This window comes from Oncorhynchus keta, unplaced genomic scaffold (assembly GCF_023373465.1).
Source record: "Oncorhynchus keta strain PuntledgeMale-10-30-2019 unplaced genomic scaffold, Oket_V2 Un_contig_16759_pilon_pilon, whole genome shotgun sequence".
Classification (NCBI taxonomy): Eukaryota; Metazoa; Chordata; class Actinopteri; order Salmoniformes; family Salmonidae; genus Oncorhynchus; species Oncorhynchus keta.
This window is the reverse complement of record NW_026280101.1, coordinates 117,501-141,611: the sequence shown is the minus strand read 5'-3', so window position 1 is coordinate 141,611 and position 24,111 is coordinate 117,501. Positions and strand designations below refer to the sequence as shown.

The 24,111-nt window shown below is 43.3% G+C and overlaps 1 protein-coding gene across 5 annotated transcripts in view; it reads right to left on the bottom strand.

Annotated features, from left to right (window-relative positions):
- Positions 1–24,111, bottom strand: part of LOC118363210 (serine/threonine-protein kinase 11-interacting protein-like) — a 45,096-nt gene that overhangs the window by 8,551 nt on the left and 12,434 nt on the right. For all 5 annotated transcript variants that reach the window (XM_052503067.1, XM_052503066.1, XM_052503065.1 and 2 more), the window contains 5 exons: positions 17,126–17,298; positions 13,840–14,140; positions 10,454–10,563; positions 9,664–9,761; positions 8,614–8,792 (listed from right to left, as the gene is read on the bottom strand). In XM_052503067.1, coding sequence (XP_052359027.1) covers positions 8,614–8,792; positions 9,664–9,761; positions 10,454–10,563; positions 13,840–14,140; positions 17,126–17,298 — 861 coding nt within the window. The remainder of the gene's footprint in view (positions 1–8,613; positions 8,793–9,663; positions 9,762–10,453; positions 10,564–13,839; positions 14,141–17,125; positions 17,299–24,111) is intronic.

The following is a 24,111-nucleotide window of genomic DNA, read 5'->3' as shown; positions in this document are numbered from 1 at the left end:
ATGCTCTTGAAACTAACTTCCTTCATATTGGACACAGAGACATAAAAATGGTATAGACAAGTTCATCTGACTCTGGAGAATTTGCCAAAAATTCAAAGTATCCCTTTAAATAGAGTTAATTCATGTTTTATGGTTTTTCCATGCAGTGTATTGGAACATCAGCACAATTAATTTCAATGAACTGGGACGATAAATATGTTGATTGATTGATTAAAAGTAAAATCAGAGCTTACACAGACAGAACACCTCACTTCAAACTCTTACACTGTATGTAACCGTATGTAACCTACTGTAAATCACACAGGACACAGGCTGGGTTTACACCTGCAATCCAATTCTGATGTTGGTATTTTGACCAATCGGATCAGCTCTGAAAATGATCTGCTGTGATTGGTCAAAAGAACAATTGTGCAGCCGTCTTCATCGACCTGACCAAGGCTTTCGACTCTGTCAATCACCGTATTCTTATCGGCAGACTCAACAGCCTTGTTTTCTCTAATGATTGCCTCGCCTGGTTACTACTTCTCTGGTAGAGTTCAGTGTGTCAAATCTGATGGCCTGTTGTCCGGACCTCTGGCAGTCTCTCTGGGGCCGACTCTTTTCTCTGTATACATCAATGATGTTGCTCTTGCTGCAGGTGATTATTTGATCCACCTCTACGCAGACGACACCATTCTGAAAACTTCTGGCCCTTCTTTGGACCCTCCAGATGAGCTCCAACGCCATACAACTCTCCTTCCGTGGCCTCCAACTGCTCTTAAATACTAGTAAAACTAAATGCATGCTCCTCAACCGATCGCTGCCCACACCCGCCTGCCCGATTAGCGTCACTACTCTGACTTAGAATATGTGGACAACTACAAATACCTAGGTGTCTGGTTAGACTGTAAACTCTACTTCCAGACTCGCATTAAGCATCTCCAATCCAAAGTTGAATTTTTCTCCAATCCAAAGATTAATCAACAATAATTTTTTTAAATGTATTTTACCTTTATTTTACTAGGCAAGTCAGTTAAGAACAAATTCTTATTTTCAATGACGGCCTAGGAACAGTGGGTTAACTGCCTGTTCAGGGGCAGAACGACAGATTTGTACCTTGTCAGCTCGGGGATTTGAACTTGCAACCTTTCAGTTACTAGTCCAACGCTCTAACCACTAGGCTACTCTGCCGCCCCAATCACAAATCTAGAATTGGCTTACTATTTCGCAAAAACAAAGCATCCTTCACTCATGCTGCCAAACATACCTTCGTAAAACTGACTATCCTACCGATCCTTGACTTCGGCGATGTCATTTACAAAGTAGCCTCCAACACTCTACTCAGCAAACTGGATGCAATCTGTTGTCACCAATGCCCCATATACTACCCTCCACTGTAACCTGTATGCTCTCGTTGGCTAGTCCTCGTTACATATTTGTCGACAAACCCAATGGCTCCTGGTCATCTATAAGTCTTTGCTAGGTAAAGCTCTGCCTTATCTCAGCTCACTGGTAGCACATGCTCCAGCAGGTATATTTCACTGGTCATCCCCAAAGCCAATACCTACTTTGGCTACCTTTCGTTCCAGTTCTCTGCTACCAATGACTGGAGCAAATTGCAATAAAATCACTAAAGTTGGAGATATATCTCCGTCACTAATTCTAAGTGTCAACTGTCAGAGCAGCTTACCGATCTCTGCAGCTGTACACAGTCCATCTGTAAATAGCCCATCCAACCACCTACCTTACTCATCCCCATATTTGTTTGAGTTTTTCTGCTCTTTTCCACACCAGTATTTCTACTTGCACATCCTCATCTGCACATATATCACTCCAGTGTAAATTGCTAAATTGTAATTACTTTGCCACTATGGCCTATTTATTGCCTTTACCACCTTACTTCACTTGCACACACTGTATAGACTTTTCTATTGTGTCATTGACTGTACGTTTGTTTATCCCATGTGTAACTCTGCGTTGTTTTTGTCACACTACTTTGCTTTATCTTGGCCAAGTCGCAGTTGTAAATGAGAACTTGTTCTCAACTGGCCTACCTGTTTAAATAAAGGTTAAATATAAATAAATAAATACAATTTAAATGAAAGAGATCAGAATTGGGCTGCCTGTGTAAACACAGCCAGAGAGTAAGAGAGTCACACCCAAGCAGATCGGATGAGGACTAGGGACAATTTGGGTTGCAAAGGGAGGATATCTTACTGGAAACTTGTAAAGAATGTTGGTATCTTTCAAGGATTTTATGTACTCTATCACAATACATCTAGTGGTCCTTTTGGGTACTTCAGATGTGACAGGTGTCTAATCATCACTGGCCCTCTGTGTGGCCTTGTCACATGTAAAATATATGGACTCATTTAATAAGATGATTTTCACAAAAATAATTGAATGACAAAGCTGAAAATATGATCTTAAATGTAACCATAAACTTAGTGAATACCATTGTTTAATATGAGGATTTCAGCATGAAATATATTTTACAGTGGGGGAAAAATGTATTTAGTCAGCCACCAATTGTGCAAGTTCTCCCGCTTAAAAAGATGAGAGGTACACTTCAACTATGACAGAGAAAATGAGAAAAAAATCATGAATTTATTTGCAAATTATGGTGGAAAATAAGTATTTGGTCAACTCCAAACAAGCAAGATTTCTGGCTCTCACAGACCTGTAACTTCTTCTTTAAGAGGCTCCTCTGTCCTCCACTCGTTAGCTGTATTAATGGCACCTGTTTGAACTTGTTATCAGTATAAAAGACACCTGTCCACAACCTCAAACAGTCACACTCCAAACTCCACTATGGCCAAGACCAAAGAGCTGTCAAAGGACACCAGAAACTAAATTGTAGACCTGCACCAGGCTGGGAAGACTGAATCTGCAATAGGTAAGCAGCTTGGTTTGAAGAAATCAACTGTGGGAGCAATTATTAGGAAATGGAAGACATACAAGACCACTGATAATCTCCCTCGATCTGGGGCTCCACGCAAGATCTCACCCCGTGGGGTCAAAATGATCACAAGAACGGTGAGCAAAAATCCCAGAATCACACGGGGGGACCTAGTGAATGACCTGCAGAGAGCTGGGACCAAAGTAACACAGCCTACCATCAGTAACACACTACGCCGCCAGGAACTCAAATCCTGCAGTGCCAGACGTGTCCCCCTGCTTAAGCCAGTACATGTCCAGGCCCATCTGAAGTTTGTTAGAGAGCATTTGGATGATCCAGAAGAAGATTGGGAGAATGTCATATGGTCAGATGAAACCAAAATATAACTTTTTGGTAAAAACTCAATTCGTCGTGTTTGGAGGACAAAGAATGCTGAGTTGCATCCAAAGAACACCATACCTACTGTGAAGCATGGGGGTGGAAACATCATGCTTTTGGGCTGTTTTTAAAGGAAAGAATGAATGGGGCCATGTATTGTGAGATTTTGAGTGAAAACCTCCTTCCATCAGCAAGGGCATTGAAGATGAAACGTGGCTGGGTCATTCAGCATGACAATGATCCCAAACACACCGCCCGTGCAACGAAGGAGTGGCTTCGTAAGAAGCATTTCAAGGTCCTGGAGTGGCCTAGCCAGTCTCCAGATCTCAACCCCATAGAAAATCTTTGGATGGAGTTGAAAGTCCGTATTGCCCAGCAACAGCATCAAAACATCACTGCTCTAGAGGAGATCTGCATGGAGGAATGGGCCAAAATACCAGCAACAGTGTGTGAAAACATTTGACCTCTGTCATTGCCAACAAAGGGTATATAACAAAGTATTGAGAAACTTTTGTTATTGACCAAATACTTATTTTCCACCATAATTTGCAAATAAATTCATTAAAAATCCTACAATGTGATTTTCTGGATTTTTTTCTCCTCATTTTGTCATAGTTGAAGTGTACCTATGATGAAAATTACAGGCCTCTCATCTTTTTAAGTGGGAGAACTTGCACAATTGGTGGCTGACTAAATACTTTTTGCCCCACTGAATATATTATTTGACATTTTTTACACACTTATTTGACTATGTCTCAGCATCAAACTGGTGACAGCTGTGAAAAAAAGTAAATAGTTGGAAGAGCTGTAGAGTTAACTGAAAATAATGGCATTGTTGATTACATGCTTTTTTCATTAATTTTAATTTTTTTAATTTTTAATTTTACCTTTATTTAACCAGGCAAGTCAGTTAAGAACATATTCTTATTTTCAATGACGGCCTGGGAACAGTGGGTTAACTGCCTGTTCAGGGGCAGAACGACAGATTTGTACCTTGTCAGCTCGGGGGTTTGAACTCGCAACCTTCCGGTTACTAGTCCAACGCTCTAACCACTAGGCTAACCACTAGGCTATTTTCTCTTGAACCATATAGTCTATCTACCAGAAACTGTTATTTTATATAAAAAATGAATAATATACATGATTTAAAAAAATAAGCATTTATTCAAGTATAAATTACCAAGGTTATGATAGATTGCCATAGATTCTGTTAAATTACCATAATTACTGAAGATTCCGTTAACTTTGGTAAGCTACCGGTAGCTTTGCAGCCCTAGGAACAATAGACAGAGCTAATGTTAGACTATTACAGTCTGTGGTGGGTTAATACTAGAAAGCTGATAGGTCTCTGATTTCAGATCTAGAATTACATCTCCATGGCAGCAGGTGAAAAACACAGGTTGGAAGAAGGTACAGGAGAACAATGTGCGAGGTCACACTCACAGCGACAAAATACTTCCCTGTGGGGTGGTAGCAATAGGGGAACACAGGGCCAAAGTTAAAAAAGGTGGAATTGAAAGGGAAGTTGAGTTTAAAAGGGAGACACACTGAAAAGAGTTAAACAACAAATGAAGAAAAACAGAGTAGGAACACCCTGCCCCTATCCATGTCCAAGTTCAACAACAACAGGGACAAGAAATAAACACATTGCGTGGCACCAGTGGCCTATTCTGGCACCCAATGCCTGTATAAGATCCAACCTCAATTCTTTTGCCATTGTTTCTTTCCCTTTCTTCCCGGAGGAAACTGATCTGCCACACTACCATTCCAGACCAGGACAAACATCTAAAGTGAAGCCTACGGGACGAAGCATGGTGCTGGATTAAAAAGGACAACCATTAAAGGGAAGGTATTGTTGTCTCTCTTTGAGCTCCCCTTTAACCGCTTATCTTCTGGTGGGTTCGAGTGAACCAATAGGAGACCACACACACACACAACTCTATTCAGGACATTATTCAAGGTGAAGCAATGCAGAGATTTAGACTCTAAACTCAATAACACTAAATTCCTTTTGGAGCAGAGGACAAGGTGGAGCTTGCAGGACAGGGCAGGACAAGGTGGGACAGGACAGGGCAAGTTCGGGCCTATTTTGTTTTATTATCCCAGAGAAAAACATCTTGTAAGCAACACCAACTTCTGCCATCTTTAAGCTGCTCGTGCGGGAGTCAAGAATGTCGCCCTTTTAGTCTAAACATACCCTCCTGACGGTGTACACCGAGTGTACAAAACATTAGGAACACCTGCTCTTTCCATGACATAGACTGACCAGGTGAATCCAGGAGAAAGCTATGATCCCTTATTGATGTCACTTGTTAAATCCACTTCAAATCAGTGTAGATGAAGGGGAGGAGACCGGTTAAAGAAGGCTTGAGACATGGATTGTGTATGTGTGCCATTCAGAGGGTGAACGGGCAAGACAAAAGATTGAAGTGTCTTTGAACAGGGTATGGTAGTAGGTGCCTGGAGGACCGGTTTGAGTGTGTCAAGAACTGCAACGTTGTAGGGTTTTTCACGCTCAACGGACATCAAGCCAACTAGACAAAACTCTGGGAAGCATTGAAGTCAAAATGGCCCGGCATCCCTGTGGAACGCTTTCAACACCTTGTAGAATCCATGCCCCGATGAATTGAGGCTGTTCTGAGGGCAAAAGGAGGTGCAACTCACAATTAGGAAGGTGATCCTCATGCTTTGTGCACTCTGTGTATGTATGTGTTGCGTGATTTAGTGGACCACCGTCACCATGACGAGAGGACAAACAAGTACAGGGCTCGGTCGCTCGCCATGGCGACAGGCCTGGCTGAAAGAGCATAGAGCTGTAAAAGGAGAGCGGATCTGTGTCGGCGTCTGGGATCTGTCCTGGCGAATAACGTTAGTCTCCCTCCTGCCGGTTCAATCACAGGACCCTCTCCACTAGGTTAACCACTTCCAACCTTCCCAAATACTCTTGCTTATTTTCACAAGGAATAGTTGGTCCCTCAGCATCCATCCGGGCGAAACCGAACACTCTCGGCCCTGTCGGAACAGCAGACCACGGGGAAGGGAGAGCGCGGGAGTGGGACCAGTACGGCCGGGATACGCCGAATCTGAATGGATTTCCAAGGAAAACAGGGCAGAGTTTAGCCCAGGTCTGAGGCAGTGGGAAGTGACACTGTGTTGGTATTGCAAGGGTATCTGACAGGGTTAAACTTGAGATATGACATCTGCTTATATCGTCCATCTCCTAACAAGAGAAGACACTGAGTTTACTATGCAGTTAAAGGGACTCTTCACCCAAATATCACTCAAGATGCTAATTGCTGCTGTTGATAAGTAAACAAATCATAAAATGTTGATTATGTTGCCTGGTATCCATAGATGAGGTCCGTTTGTAATTTGGGAGCACTACCCCATAACTTGATAGTTAGTGAAGGAGACAGGAACAGTTTTCCGTTACCTTTCAGGAATGCAGTGTCTGGATCCAACCCACACAACCAAACCAAAACACTCCTTCCATGACCATTTACGAGCATTGCAAACCTCACCAAACTACTTACCAGACAGACCACATATTTTTACCCACTGTAGGTCTGTACGGGGCAATAAGGGCATTTCAATTAGCAAAAGCCGAGACATTGTTCAGACAAGTCTTTGATTGACATGGTGACCTGTACTGACTCCTCCGGAATATCAAGTTCAGACTTGTCCAGACTTCTTCCTCATTTCAATAAAACATTTTCAAACCCAGTGAGCAGTGGACAGATCTGTCCCTATTAGCTTCTTCTCCTTTGGGTAGTACAACCATAGAGTTTCCTCACAGTCCCAGACCCTTTCCTTCTCCATGTTTGTAGCCCTCACCACCGACCAAGCCAGGCATGACCACATCTGTTCTGGGAATGCCAGCCCCGTCTGAAAACTGCTTTTGTTATAGTAAAGGTATCCTTTGGTCCTTTCCCTGAGACAAATATTGTAACAGCTGTTATGGGGGCAATATCAGAGCTCTGGACCGAGTTTTCAGGCACATAATAAATAGTTCCAGTTTCATCAAGGGGAGGAAGAGCAGGGCAGACTAGGAGTGAAGGCCGGAGATGAAGGATGGTGCCAAAGCCTCATACCAACGAGTGGAGCACTGAGAAGGCACCTAGTTATTTAGCCCCCCCCTGTGTTTCTCCCACCCCCCCTCTCTCCCTCTGCCAACTGGACAGGACCAGCCATGTCTGTCTGTAGCACATACCTCAGAACCAGGCCTACAACCAGGCTCAACTCTCCTGTTCCTCCTCCTCCTTCCTCAGGAACACAACAGAGGATATTTTAAGACGTATAGGAGATGATCCAACTGGCAGGCTATAGCAGAGCCCTGTGACAGCCTCTCTCTATGGGGCCGTTCAGCTTTGCAATACAGAGTCCAAGCCCAGAATTGGACTGGCCTAGCCGGCTATGTGGTCCCAGTGACTGAAAATCTGGACCCGTCCTCAGTCGTTGAGAGGAAGGAGAAAAATCATCTTTGACGAATCCAGACAAGGACATAACCTCAGAAACAATTATTCCAACAGGCCTCACAGTACAAGAAAAAGGACCACCTCTAGGGAACCTAGAGCATAGACTTGGAAGAGAAGAGAACTCTAATGAGGTCTATTATGCTCTAGGATTTACAATGGATCTACACAACATAGACTCACTTCGAAAATATGACCCCTTTCGAGGCCAGAAATGAATCTTCGATTCTAGACCCGCACATACAGAGGGAATTCCAAATAAAAATCTGAGGCCATCTGGACTGTACCAGATTAGCTAAAGAGTTGATCTGGAAAACAGTCAAATAATGACTGGATCTGAGTGACTATTGATACGACTGAATGAAAACATGGAGTCCCCACAGATAAGACAGGACAGACTCAGGTCCACAGAGCCTTAGCTGAAGACCGTTTGGCCATGGTGCTTCCCCTTGCTACCAAAGGGACTCCATTAAAAGAGTGCTCTAGTGAAGTAGTTAGGAGTAGTTGTGAGAGTCAGAGAGGGGAGTGTTGATCTAATAAAACTCAGCTTTCCTCTCTCTCTGCTTCTGGTCTTGCCTTGCTGACAGGCTAGGCAGGGTGTAGTCACTGTGAGCAGAGGAGCATGTGATCAACATACTGAGAGGGACGAGAGAGAGAGAGAGCGGGAAAGAGAGAGAGAAAGAAAAGGCGAGACGGATGGAGAGAGCGAGAGAGGGAGAGAGAGCAAGAGAGAGGGACATATTGTCCTAAGAGCGAGTACGCTCTACTCTAATATCCCCAGGAGGAATGCCCTTAATTCATGAGATACAGATGCATGCAACACATGTGCTGTGTGTGTGTGTGTGTGTGTGTGTGTGTGTGTGTGTGTGTGTGGCTGTGTCTTGCCTGTGAAGAGGCTGAAGAAGCGTTTGCAACGCACGCTGTCCCGTACTAGCAGGGTGTAGGCCACAGGCCCGTCCTCAAACTCCATGTGGATACTCTGGGAGCCCAGTCCCACCTCCAGGTAACTCAGCTCTGTGATTCCACGGCTCTCCCTCTTCTGCAGCCAATCACAAGGCTGCCCTCTGCCAGGAAGAGAACAATGAAGATGGGAAAGTGTGAAAGAAATATTATTATTATTTTACTTGCATGTATCCCAGCCTGTTACCTTTGTTTCCTTGAGTCTACTCACGTTTAAGGTATGTTTTTGTTTGAGCATGTTTTTTTTCTGCAATTTGTCAGACAGACACAGACAACCAAGTCACAGATTGCACCTTTAAAAAGCAGCGAAAGGTCATCATAAGAATATCCCACTGTTGTGCAACCAAACTTGGCCGTTACACAACTTCCAGGGAGTGCTCAGGATAGCGGGGGTGTGGCCTTCTGGGGTCAGAATCCCAGTAACTTTATAGGGACCGTCGCAGCATGAGACTCAGGCTTGTCCAACACCGTACTACTCACACTCCTGGGAGGAAGCGGAGGCAAGCCAACATGCTTTTGATGAGGACAAAAAAAAGCCATTGATACAGGGCTTACAAAGTCCTTGATATAGTGTTTGCACTATATCAGAGGGAACGTGGAGCCACTGATATAGGACATGGGAGCAGTGGCTGGGGAGATGTGTAGGGCCACCACAAAGACCAGGGCTGTAATGGGTTTGAAGATGTGGCCCAGAAAGTCTGTTAGTATTGGGATGTGGTGGGTTACATAAAGCTGTGGTGATCCTATAGGGTTGGTCTGCTCCCTACCACACCTGTTGCTGCTGTCCCCATAAATGTAATATATAGCTTTATAGAATAAACTGTAGTCTACAGACCAAATGCCTCTACAGACAATACCTTCATGACAGGCACAACCATTTCTGTGACCACAGAATAGGTACTTGAATGTTTATTTTTATTCCAGCCTTCTCTTGTGTGATGGTCTTCAGTGTGACAGGTCAGGTGGTTAACTTACTCCATGTCGGATGTCACTTCCAGGAAGTAGATGCGTTGGTCAGACACCACCAGGAACGAGGGGAACTCCACCGGATCACCAAACTTCACGGTCGACACCTACAACAAAGATAAGATGTACACACGTTAAAGATTCCACACGTTAAAGATTCCACAGCACAACACTGAAGTGCTGCAAATAACTTTCCCTGAGGAAAATGATGACTGCATTCAGAGCTCTTCTTAAACAGACTGTATAAGAACAGATCAGTTCCTGTTTAAAAAACACCTAGAGTAAGGTCTAGCAACAAAGTCACATCAATCTTCATTGAATACTGTGTAGGCCCAAAAATAAAACAGTTGAGCTGTTGAAAGAGAAAGAGAGCCAGAGGGGAGAGAAGCACGAGTGACAAGATAAATAAACATCAGATGAATGAGCATGTTATGAGCTGGATCTCCTGTCTCCTGCTGGGGTTGCTTGTGTCCTCTTGGCTCCCTCTCCTTGTCCAGGTGTCCTGAGCAGTAAACCAATACCCCTCCGCTCCACAGGGCTCCCAGCATGCATTACACATGGAGGAGCTCATCCAAGGTCATGGTGTGGTGGGTTGGGGTGGCGATGAACAGAGAGGGTGGGGGGGGGGTGCAGGACAGCGAGAGAACAGCTGGGGGCAAAAAAGCAGCCAGGAGCAGATCACAAGAGTTTGAGCCGACCGGTTTTGGCTGGGTTAGCAGTTCATGGAACTTCTGAGCAGAACTGGATTCAGCCACGTCACCGAACTGTTAACCGTTGTCAGAACATTGGTTCTGCTAACCTTGAGAAAGGAGTGGAGCTCCTCTTCCTCTTCAAACACCTCCACATCTAGGAAGAGCTTCAGCCGATGGTCTACCGCCTCATAGTCCTCTGAGAGAAGGTCCAACTGGCCTACAGACACACAGGTCAGAATAGTGTTAGGGTAACATTTATAACCAACACACTGGGACAGCAGTTAACCTATCATAAGCAACACACAGGGACAGCAGTTGGCTTATCATAAGCAACACACAGGGACAGCAGTTGGCTTATCATAAGCAACACACAGGGACAGCAGTTGGCTTATCATAAGCAACACACAGGGACAGCAGTTGGCTTATCATAAGCAACACACAGGGATCATAAGCAGTTAGCTTCATAAGCAACACACATTATAAAGCAACACATCATAAGCAACACACAGGGACAGCAGTTAGCTTATCATAAGCAACACACAGGGACAGCAGTTAGCTTATCATAAGCAACAGTTAGCTTATCATAAGCAACACACAGGGACAGCAGTTAGCTTATCATAAGCAACACACAGGGACAGCAGTTAGCTTATCATAAGCAACACACAGGGACAGCAGTTAGCTTATCATAAGCAACACACAGGGACAGCAGTTAGCTTATCATAAGCAACACACAGGGACAGCAGTTAGCTTATCATAAGCAACACACAGGGACAGCAGTTAGCTTATCATAAGCAACACACAGGGACAGCAGTTAGCTTATCATAAGCAACACACAGGGACAGCAGTTAGCTTATCATAAGCAACACACAGGGACAGCAGTTGGCTTATCATAAGCAACACACAGGGACAGCAGTTGGCTTATCATAAGCAACACACAGGGACAGCAGTTGGCTTATCATAAGCAACACACAGGGACAGCAGTTGGCTTATCATAAGCAACACACAGGGACAGCAGTTGGCTTATCATAAGCAACACACAGGGACAGCAGTTAGCTTATCATAAGCAACACACAGGGACAGCAGTTAGGGGACAGCAGTTAGGTTATCATAACCAACACACAGGGACAGCCGTTAGGTTATCATAACCAACACACAGGGACAGCCGTTAGGTTATCATAACCAACACACAGGGACAGCCGTTAGGTTATCATAACCAACACACAGGGACAGCCGTTAGGTTATCATAACCAACACACAGGGACAGCAGTTAGCTTATCATAAGCAACACACAGGGACAGCAGTTGGCTTATCATAAGCAACACACAGGGACAGCAGTTAGCTTATCATAAGCAACACACAGGGACAGCAGTTGGCTTATCATAAGCAACACACAGGGACAGCAGTTAGGTTATCATAACCAACACACAGGGACAGCCGTTAGGTTATCATAACCAACACACAGGGACAGCCGTTAGGTTATCATAACCAACACACAGGGACAGCAACACACAGTTATCATAACTTAGCATCATAACCAACACACAGGGAAAGCAGTTAGCTTAGCATAACCGAACACACAGGGACAGCAGTTAGGCTTATCATAACCAACACACAGGGACAGCAGTTAAAAGGAAAACAGGGACAGTTAGCTTAGCATAACCGACACAAAAGCTTATCATAACCAACACACAGGGACAGCAGTTGGCTTATCATAAGAAAAGCAGTTAGCTTAGCATAACCGACACAAAAGGAAAAGCAGTTAGCTTAGCATAACGAACACACAGGGACAGCAATTAGCTAAGCATAACCGACACAAAAGGAAAAGCAGTTAGCTTAGCATAACCAACACACAGGGACAGCAATTAGCTAAGCATAACCGACACAAAAGGTAAAGCAGTTAGCTTAGCATAACCAACACACAGGGACAGCAATTAGCTAAGCATAACCGACACAAAAGGTAAAGCAGTTAGCTTAGCATAACCAACAGACACACAGCACTAGTTTACAAACAGTACAGTTAGTATGCAACAACGAACAGACCCAATAACATTTTGGCTATGTAGTCTCCCTACTTCCCCTTTTAAACAAATATATTTTCCAATTATTACCTTGTCAGATCACACGAAAAACTGATAAAAGGGATGGGTGTCTCACAATTGAACATATAGATTTATCCCACCCTCCCACTAAATCTAAACTGTCTCTAAACTGTAGTTTATGGAGAATTATGCTGTCGCTGTGTAGTAAATCTAACCTGGCATAGGGCTGCTGGTCCATTTAGTGCAAGGTGACACTCATCAACCCCAGAGACAATAGATAGTAACTAACTGCCAGGAAACTGGCCTATTGACTTTGAGGCCATCATTCACTAGGCCTCTCTGAATCTGGTCCAATGCTACATATATCACTGAGCGGAAGTGTCTATAGCTAAAACAAGAGTATTCAAATGTTGCATTTACACCTGAGTCTTTCCACTCAGTTCATCTCAACGCATCTAACATTTCCTTTTTGATGAGCGATATTCAGATCAATGTGTCCCAAATACATGGAAATCAGATCAGTTGTTGTTTTTCATCTATATGTAGTAAACTGGTGTTAGACTAAAGGACTTGTTCAACAAAATAGCTGTGTCTTCATCCTCTCAGAAGTAGTCTCAAATTAGCTTCAGCTCAGAGGCTTTGGGATGGGTCTCTGCAGTGGCGTGTGGTTTTTAAACAAGGATTCCATGTTGTCAGTCATTCAGCATCTGTCTGTTACAGTATACCACAGAGGGAAATATAAAGGTCTATTATACTGTGTATATACAGAATTTATACCCCCTCTCCTCTCTCCATTCCATTGTCTTCTCTGTGGAGGCTAAAGCATTCCGTCCTCTCCCATCAGTTCTAATAGTAACGGACTTACTAAACCATATGAGATCTTAGTGTAAGACCCACAGACAGAGACCCAAGGGGCCAGCCTGGAAGACTGTCACCAATGTCAAATAACCTCCTATGGATTGTTGTGTTATACTCGTTCTTGCAAAATCTAAATATGCATTTCCTCCTTGTCTCCTATAACTGGGGCCCTGTGTTTTGGACTATCATCTCCCATGACCTGGATTTGAACCTTTATTTTAAACCTTTTCCAGAAATGTGATTTACACCAAAAATGAAAGTAATTGTCTTGAGGATGGTGCTGGACCGACTAACATAAAAAATTTAAAAAAGGGGGCCATTTGATGAAAAATCTTTAAATAAAAAGGTTCAAATCCAGGTCATGTGATCACTTCTATTTCAGGATCATATCCATTTTATGACTTCATCTGATGGCTGATAAAAACCAAAGGACCCAATCAAACAATGTTTTTTTGTTCATGCCTTTCACCATCACAATACACAGATGTTATATTTTAGCAATACCATTGGTTATTGCAGAAGTATTCACAATTATATATGACTACAAAATGATGTCTATGCAAAGGGAAGAGGACGCAACTTTCTCCAGGACCCACCTGGACTGGCTTGTTCTGCATGCTGATCCTGGGGTCCAGGTGAGGTAGCACTAACAGTATAGCTGCAGTTCCCTGCTATACCTCCTTTACTCTGGCCCTCTGTACTGTAGAAGCTGGCAGGTTGGGACAGGCTCCGGTCACAGCTCTGGTCCTCCCAGAAGGAGCTTCCCTTGGCTGAGAAGAAGGAGGTGGGGTCCTCCATGGAGATGCTGGTCTGGATAGTGTCCTGGGGTGAGGCCTTCATGGCAGGGCTGCCGAAGTGGCTGGCCCTGGCAGAGGAAGGACCTTCCATGGTGGGGTCCTAAAAACAGAGGGAGGGGGAATATGGGAGATTTGACACTACGGCGGGGCCTGAAAGCTGACTGGGAATACTTGGTCCAGGGTAATCAAACTGACTGGGAATACTTGGTCTAGGGTAATCAAACTGACTGGGAATACTTGGTCCAGGGTAATCAAACTGACTGGGAATACTTGGTCCAGGGTAATCAAACTGACTGGGAATACTTGGTCCAGGGTAATCAAACTGACTGGGAATACTTGGTCCAGGGTAATCAAACTGACTGGGAATACTTGGTCTAGGGTAATCAAACTGACTGGGAATACTTGGTCTAAACTGGGGAATAATCAAACTGACTGGGAATACTTGGTCCAGGGTAATCAAACTGACTGGGAATACTTGGTCTAGGGTAATCAAACTGACTGGGAATACTTGGTCCAGGGTAATCAAACTGACTGGGAATACTTGGTCCAGGGTAATCAAACTGACTGGGAACACTTGGTCTAGGGTAATCAAGCTGACTGGGAATACTTGGTCCAGGGTAATCAAACTGACTGGGAATACTTGGTCTAGGGTAATCAAACTGACTGGGAATACTTGGTCCAGGGTAATCAAACTGACTGGGAATACTTGGTCTAGGGTAATCAAACTGACTGGGAATACTTGGTCCAGGGTAATCAAACTGACTGGGAATACTTGGTCTAGGGTAATCAAACTGACTGGGAATACTTGGTCTAGGGTAATCAAACTGGGGTACGCGCAATGCCGTCAGGGGTACGCCAAATAAAAATGTGATTCACATTTTAAAATACAATTTCAAACAGTCCATTTAGATTTTTCAATGGGGCTATACATTTGGGTGAGTCCCCCCCCCCTCGCCTAAGTAGCCTCGTTTCACTGCCAAACATTTTTATGATCTCATGTTCAGCGAGACAACACATTGTCAAATACAGGTAGCCTAGTCAAATAATTAACATCCAATCACATTAACGGTTACTCTCTCACGGGAATTCCACTAACGGTCCGTATGTAGCCAAAACGTAGCTGCTGCTCATTCCGTTTGCTGCTGGTGGTTAATGGTTACAAAAAGTAAAGCCCGCGTACATAGAGACTGCTACTACCAGCAGTACTGCACCTGTCATAAACAACACGACGCATCAGTGACATGGCAGGAGATGTTTTGAAACAATTACTGCTTCGCAAACAAGCCAGTGAATTATATGCGTTACAGCTGGATGAGTCAACAGACGTGGCGGGCCTGGCACAACTCCTCCGACCTGTTACGTTTATGGGGGGGTCAATAAAGGAAGACATCCTCTTCTGCAAACCACTGGAAACCAGGACAGGATATTTTTTTTAAGTACTGGACAGCTTTGTGACATCAAATGGACTTTGGTGGTCAAGATGTGTTGGTATCTGTACGGATGGCGCAAAAGCCATGACAGGGTGACATAGTGGAGTGGTAATGCGCATGCAAGCAGTTGCTTCCGATGCTACTTGGGTACACTGCAGCTTCCGATGCTACTTGGGTACACTGCAGCTTCCGATGCTACTTGGGTACACTGCAGCTTCCGATGCTACTTGGGTACACTGCAGCATCCACCGAGAGGCTCTTGCTGCCAAGGGAATGCCTGACAGCTTGAAAGACATTTTGTACACTACAGTGAAAATGGTTACCTTTGTTAAAGCAAGGCCCCCGAACTTCGAACTTTCGTGTATTTTCTGCATTATGCAATGATATGGGCAGTGACCTTGTACCGCTTCTACAACATAGATACAAGTGTGCTGGTTATCAAGGGGCAAGGTATTGACACAGTTTTTTTTATTGAGAGATGAGCTTAAATTTCTTTACTGACCATAATTTTCACTTGTCTGACTGCTTGCATGATGACGAGTTTCTCACACGACTGGCCTATCAAGGGGAAGTTTTTTCTTGCACGAATGATCTGAATCTGGGATATTCAATGTGCGGGACAGAATTGTGGCTATGATTAAGAAGTTGGAGCTCTGTCTGCATTAACAAGGACAACACACAGGTCTTTCCATCATTGTATGGTGTTTTTGTGTGCAAATGAACTCAAGCTTACGGACAATGTCAAATTTGATACAGCGAAGCACCTAAGCGAGTTGGGTGCGCAATTATGCAGGTACTTTCCCGAAAAGGACGACACAAACAACTGAAAATGTCATTTAAATCAGAAGTTACTGCCAGATTTCTGGATTGGGCTGCGCTCAGAGTATCCTGCCTTGGCAAATCGCACTGTTAAGACACTGATGCCCTTTGCAACAAAGTACCTACGCGAGAGTGGATTCTCAGCCTTCATAAACATGAATGGTCCTTCTGTAGCTCAGTTGGTAGAGCATGGCGCTTGTAACGCCAGGGTAGTGGGTTCGATTCCCGGGACCACCCATACGTAGAATGTATGCACACATGACTGTAAGTCGCTTTGGATAAAAGCGTCTGCTAAATGGCATATATTATATTATGAAAACAAATACAGGCACAGGCTGTGTGTGGAAAATAATTTAAGACAGACTCTCTTCAATACAACCCAACATAGCAGAGTTGTGTGCATCCTGTCAAGCACACCCTTCTCATTAACCTGTGGCGAGTTCTTCACAATTTTCAATAAATAAATAAGGTTTTATGTAAGATGGTTAAATAAAGAGCAAAATTATTTTTTATTATCATCATCATCATCATCATCCTGGTCCTATAAGAGCTCTTTTCACTTCCCACGAGCCGGGTTGTAACAAAAACTCACTCATTCTTATGTTTTCTAAATGTATCGTATAGCGTGTGTGTGGCAGGCTTACAATGATTGCAAAAAATATATATTTGAGAGTGCACTGACCCTGGTGCTAGAGGGGGTACACAGCTGGAGGTTGAATGTTTGAAGAAGTACGGGGGCTATAAAAAGTTTGGGAACCACTGCCCTAGACTTTAAAAAAATGTTCATCATACAACAACATATTTAAATAAATTTGAAAGACTATAAAATCTCAAACCTTGTTGCCAGGGTGACTGGGTAGAGGTGTCTCTCTGTGGTTGAAGGTAAAGTGTCGGTCAGACCCGTCTTGGCATGGGGAACCATGGACAGGCGTACTGGTGGAGGGAGCTGACTGGCCAGCCAGCTGGACCACATGATCACTACCACACTCAGGACAGATGACGGTACTTCCTGAAGACGTTGTGTAAATTGACAATTAACAGAAAATAAATACATTGTTTCAAAAATGTGTTATACTTCAATGTGAATACGTGCGTATTGGTAAATAAGTGTGTTGTAATGGTTTCATTCTTGTACACAAAAATACTTGTTTTAAAAAGGCTAAATTCTGTCCATAATCTGCTCTTTAAAAATAGAGTTAATGACTAGACACTTCAGCATTCCCTTGGTGTAGATGTTGTACTCAGCATATACAGTGGGGCAAAAAAAGTATTTAGTCAGCCACCAATTGTGCAAGTTCTCCCACTTAAAAAGATCAGAGGCCTGTAATTTTCTTCATAGGCACACTTCAACTATGACAGACAAAATGAGAAAAAAAAATCCAGAAAATCACATTGTAGGATTTTTTATTAATTTATTTGCAAATTATGGTGGAAAAATAAGTATTTGGTCACCTACAAACAAGCAAGATTACTGGCTCTGTACCTCAGACCTGTAACTTCTTCTTTAAGAGGCTCATCTGTTCTCCACTCATTACCTGTATTAATAGCACCTATTTGAACTTGTTATCAGTATAAAATACACCTGTCCACAACCTCAAACAAACAGTCACACTCCAAACCCCACTATGGCCAAGACCAAAGAGCTGTCAAAGGACACCAGAAACAAAATTGTAGACCTGCACCAGGCTGGGAAGACTGAATCTGCAATAGGTAAGCAGCTTGGTTTGAAGAAATCAACTGTGGGAGCAATTATTAGGAAATGGAAGACATACAAAACCACTGATAATCTCCCTCGATCTGTGGCTCCACGCAAGATCTCACCCCGTGGGGTCAAAATTATCACAAGAACGGTCCCCCTGCTTAAGCCAGTACATGTCCAGGCCCGTCTGAAGTTTGTTAGAGAGCATTTGGATGATCCAGAAGAAGATTGGGAGAATGTCGTATGGTCAGATGAAACCAAAATATAACATTTTGGTAAAAACTCAACTCGCCGTGTTTGGAGGACAAAGAATGCCGAGTTGCATCCAAAGAACACCATACCTACTGTGAAGCATGGGGGTGGAAACATCCTGCTTTGGGGCTGTTTTTCTGCAAAGGGACCAGGACGACAGATCTGTGTAAAGGAAAGAATTAATAGGGCCATCTATCTCCAGATTTTGAGTGAAAACCTCCTTCCATCAGCAAGGGCATTGAAGATGAAACGTGGCTGGGTCTTTCAGCATGACAATGATCCCAAACACACCGCCCGGGCCACGAAGGAGTGGCTTCGTAAGAAGCATTTCAAGGTCCTGGAGTGGCCTAGCCAGTCTCCAGATCTCAACCCCATAGAAAATCTTGTTGAAAGTTTGTTGCCCAGCAACAGCCCCAAAACATCACTGCTCTAGAGGAGATCTGCATGGAGGAATGTGCCAAAATACCAGCAACAGTGTGTGAAAACCTTGAAGACTTACAGAAAATGTTTGACCTCTCATTGCCAACAAAGGCAATATAACAAAGTATTGAGATAAACTTTTGTTATTGACCAAATACTTATTTTCCACTATAATTTGCAAATAAATTCATTAAAAATCCTACAATGTGATTTTCTGGATTTTTTTTTCTCATTTTGTCTGTCATAGTTGAAGTGTACCTATGATGAAAATTACAGGCCTCTCATCTTTTTAAGTGGGAGAACTTGCACAATTGGTGGCTGACTAAATACTTTTTTGCCCCACTGTAAAAGGGATATGACTAACTACATTCCAACTAGAAGTTACAACTGTCAAAAGCCATAGAAATCTGTAGAACAAACTCTCCCTGAGCTCTGGGCATGTCAGAGCATGTAGTCATTTCAGGTCTGGGTTGTTGAGGACCAGGAGAGGAGGGGTAAGCTGATACCAAGTGCTTCAAGCTATCTGTCTCCGCTAATTATAGCGGTTAGTTAGTCGTCTGTGGGACCAGCAGTCAAGAGTTAAAAGACCAACAGGAATGAAAAGCTACATTTAGGGTGTTTGAGGGATTTGTTCTGGTAAATTAGTACTTTAGAAAGAGAGTTGATTGAAGTAGTTGATAGAAGAACCTCACAAGCACCTTCAAAGTTTTGACGGCCAACTTATAAGGAAAAATGTGGTCGCTTGGACCATAGCCGTTAGGTCTGTTGCCATAGTTAACTTCAAGAGGTTTTAGAATGACTTGTCATCGGACCTCCGCCCACATCTGTGTGACGTCTGCCAGGGCAGGAAGATAAGGTGATCCTGCACGCTGCCAGTAGAGCCCTGTCCTTAAGATCAGACCTGGAGATCTCTATCAGAGAGATGGAGATGACTGAACATGAGCAAAATAAAAGGACACACCAACATAAAGTGTCTGAATATGGCGTTGGGCCACCATGATGTGCAAAAACAGCTTCAATGCGCCTGGGCATAGATTCTACAAGTGTCTATTAGAGGGATAATCTATTAGTGGGATGCGACACCATTCATCCATGAGACATTCCATCATTTAGTGTTGTTGATGGTGGTAGAAAAACACTGTCTCAGACGCCGGTCCAGAATCTCCGATAAGTGTAGGGATGGGCGATATGGCCTACGAATCACCTCAATATTTTCAAACTCATGGGCTGACGATATATAGCTTGATTTATTTAATCTATATTCTATAATTAAGATTTGTTTGTACAATTAAAAGGTCAAATACACTGCATTTCAAACAGTCAGTAATAATCTAATTAATTCAGGGTTAGTGAAATTATACCTATGCTAAATATAAGCCTTCCACAACCAAGAACCACTAATCATTTAATTATTTCATCAAAACCCGCATTGTTTTTGCAATAATCAGTGATCTGGTGTTCAAGTCTGTCTAGTAAGATGTAATTGTTGATAAAATGTTTACCAGAACTAAGCATAACACACATTCACTAATAATGACAAACTTCTTGCGGCAGGCATTATAGAAAATTAACACAGGTCTCATACAGTGCCTTTGGAAAGTATTCCGACCCCTCGACTTTTTCCATGTTGTTAAGTTACAGCCTTATTCTAAAACAGGTTGGAATAAAAAACAGAAATATCTTATTAACATAAGTTCAGACCATTTGCTATGAGACTCGAAATTTAGCTCCGATGCATCTTGTTTCTTTCCATTGATCATCATTGAGATTTTTCCACAACTTGGAGTCCACCTGTGGTAAATTCAATTGATATAAGGTCCCACAGTTGACAGTGCATGTCAGAGCAAAAACCAAGCCATGAGGTCGAAGGAATTGTCCATAGAGCTCCGACACAGGATTGTGTCGAGGTACAGATCTGGGAAAGGGTACCATAACATTTCTGCAGCATTGAAGGTCCCCAAGAACACAGCGGCCTCCATTTTCCTTAAATGGAAGAAGTTTGGAACCACCAAGACTCTTCCTAGAGCTGGCCACCCGGCCAAACTGAGCAATCGGGGGAGAAGGACCTTGGTCAGGAAGTGACCAAGAACCCGATGGTCACTCTGGCAGAGTTCCTCTGTGGAGATGGGAGTACCTTCCAGAAGGACAACCATCTGGAGTTGGCCAAAAAGCACTTAAAGGACTCTCAGACCATGAGAACAATATTCTCTGGTCTGATGAAACCAAGAGTGAACATTTGGCCTGAATGCCAAGCGTCATCTGGAGGAAACCTGGCACCATCCCTATGGTGAAGCATGGTGGTGGCAGCATCATGCTGTGGGGATGTTTTTTAGCGGCAGGGACTGGGAAACTAGTCAGGATTGAGGCAAAGATGAATGGAGAAAAAATACAGAGAGATCCTTGATGAAAACCTGCTCCAGAGCATTCATGACCTCAGACTGGGGCAAAGGTTCACCTTCCAACAGGACAATGACCCTAAGCACACAGCCAAGACAACACAAGAGTGGCTTCGGGACAAGTCTCTGAATGGTGTGCCAAGCTTGTAGTGTCATACCTAAGATGCGATGCTGTAAATCGCTGCCAAAGGTGCTTCAACAAAGTACTGAGTAAAGGGTCTGAAGACTTACAGTACCAGTCAAAAGTTTGGACACACCTACTCATTCAAGGATTTGTCTTTATTTTTACTATTTTCTACATTGTAGAATATGAAACTGGCTCTCATGAGGACCAACGCAGGAAAGGAAGACCCATAGTTACCTCTGCTGCGGAGGATAAGTTCATTATAGTTACCTGCCCCAGAAGTGGCAGAAACTCAAATATTAAATATTTTGACTTGTTTAACTTTTTTGGTAACTACATGATGCCATATGTGTTATTTCATAGTTTTGATGTCTTCATTATTATTCTACAATGTAGAATGTAAAAATAACGAAAAACCCTGGAATGAGTAGGTGTGTCCAAACGTTTGACTGGTACTGTATGTAAATGTAATGGGTTTTTTCTTCAATAAATTAGCAAACATTTTTTTTTAAAAACAACAGTTTTTGCTTTGTCATTATAGGGTATCGCGAGTAGATCGATGAGAAAAAAACAACAACAATTGAATCAATTTTAGAATAAGGCCGTATGGAAAAAAAAGTAAAGGATCTGAATACTTTCCAAAGGCACTGTAAACAATCTCTCAAGCACAAGCCCACATGCTTATGAGTAGCCAGCTAATCTTTATATTTAATGTCTAACCAACTTGGATCTAAACTCAGCGAAAAAATAAATGTCCTCTCACTGTCAACTGTGTTTATTTTCAGCAAACTGAGTAAATATTTGTATGAACATAAGATTCAAGAACTGAGACATAAACTGAACAAGTTCCGCAGACATGTGACTAACAAACATTGAATAATGTGTCCCTGAACAAGGGGGGGTCAAAATCAAAAGTAACAGTTAGTATCTGGTGTGGCCACCAGCTGCATTAAGTACTGCAATGCATCTCGTCTACATGAACTGCACCAGATTTGCCAGTTCTTCCACCAAGGCACCTGCAAGTTCCCAGATATTTCTGGGGGGGGGCCCTAGCCCTCACCCTCCGATCCAACAGGTCCCAGACGTGCTCAAATGGGAGATCCGGGCTCTTCGCTGGCCATGGCAGAACACTGTCATTCCTGTCTTGCAGGAAATCAGCCATACTGCTCGTTCTGTGCGTGGTGGCATTATCATGCTGGAGGTTCATGTCAGGATGAGCCTGCAGGAAGGGTACCACATGAGGGAGGAGGATGTCTTCCCTGTAATGCACAGTGTTGAGATTGCTTGCAATGACGACAAGCTCAGTCCGATGATGCTGTGACACACCACCCCAGACCATGACGGACCCTCCACCTCCAAAACGATCCCGCTCCAGAGTACAGGCCTCGGTGTAACACTCATTCCTTATACGATAAACATGAATCCGACCATTACCCCTGGTGAGACAAAACCGCGACTCGTCAGTGAAGAGCACTTTTTTCCAGTCCTGTCTGGTCCAGCAACGGTGGGTTTGTGCCCATAGGCAACATTGTTGCTGGTGATGACCTGCCTTACAACAGGCCTACAAGCCCTCAGTCCAGCCTCTCTCAGCCTATTGCGGACAGTCTGAGCACTGATGGAGGGATTATGCGTTCCTGGTGTAACCTGGGCAGTTGTTGTTGCCATCCTGTATCTGTCCCGCAGGTGTGATGTTCGGATGTACCGATCCTGTGCAGGTGTTGTTACACGTGGTCTGCCACTGCGAGGACGATCAGCTGTTCGCCCTTTCTCCCTGTAGCGCTGTCTTAGGCGTCTCATAGTACGGACATTGCAATTTATTGCCCGGGCCACATCTGCAGTCCTCATGCCTCCTTGCAGCATGCCTAAGGCACATTCACACAGATGAGCAGGGACCCTGGGCATCTTTCCTTTGGTGTTTTTCAGAATCAGTAGAAAGGCCTCTTTAGTGTCCTAAGTTTTCTTAACAGTGACCTTAATTGCTAACCGTCTGTAGGCTGTTAGTGTCTTAACAAACGCTCCACAGGTGCATGTTCATTAATTGCTTATGGTTCATTGAACAAGCATGAGAAACAGTGTTTAAACCCTTTACAATGAAGATCTGTGAAGTTATTTAGATTTTTACTAATTATCTTTGAAAGACAGGGTCCTGAAAAAGGGAAGTTTCTTTTTTTGCTGAGTTTATTTGCTAGCCAACAAGGTAGAACAGTTGAATTGTTATAAAAACACCCTTCTGTCCATCTCCAACTGTTTGAACAGCATGCTAGCCTGTCCACTTTGTTCAGATGTTGAAATCAAGTGGCCCATCTTATTTCTCAGAATAAGAACGAGCTGCCAATTCCTTATGTAATTGTGCTTTATGCTTATTGCACATTTATAAAAACAGACTAGACAGCTATGAGAACGAGTTGCTAATTACTTATGTAATTGTGCTTTATGCTTATTGCACATTTATAAAAACAGACTAGACAGCTATGAGAACGAGTTGCTAATACCTTGTGTAATTGTGCTTTATGCTTATTGCACATTTATAAAACAGACTAGACCCCTATGAGAACGAGTTGCTAATACCTTGTGTAATTGTGCTTTATGCTTATTGCACATTTATAAAACAGACTAGACCCCTGTATAAAACAGACTAGAGCATGTTGCTAATACCTTGTGTAATTGTGCTTTATGCTTATTGCACATTTATAAAACAGACTAGACCCCTATGAGAACGAGTTGCTAATACCTTGTGTAATTGTGCTTTATGCTTATTGCACATTTATAAAACAGACTAGACCCCTATGAGAACGAGTTGCTAATACCTTGTGTAATTGTGCTTTATGCTTATTGCACATTTATAAAACAGACTAGACAGCATGTATAAAACAGACTAGACAGCATGTATAAAACAGACTAGACAGCATGTATAAAACAGACTAGACAGCA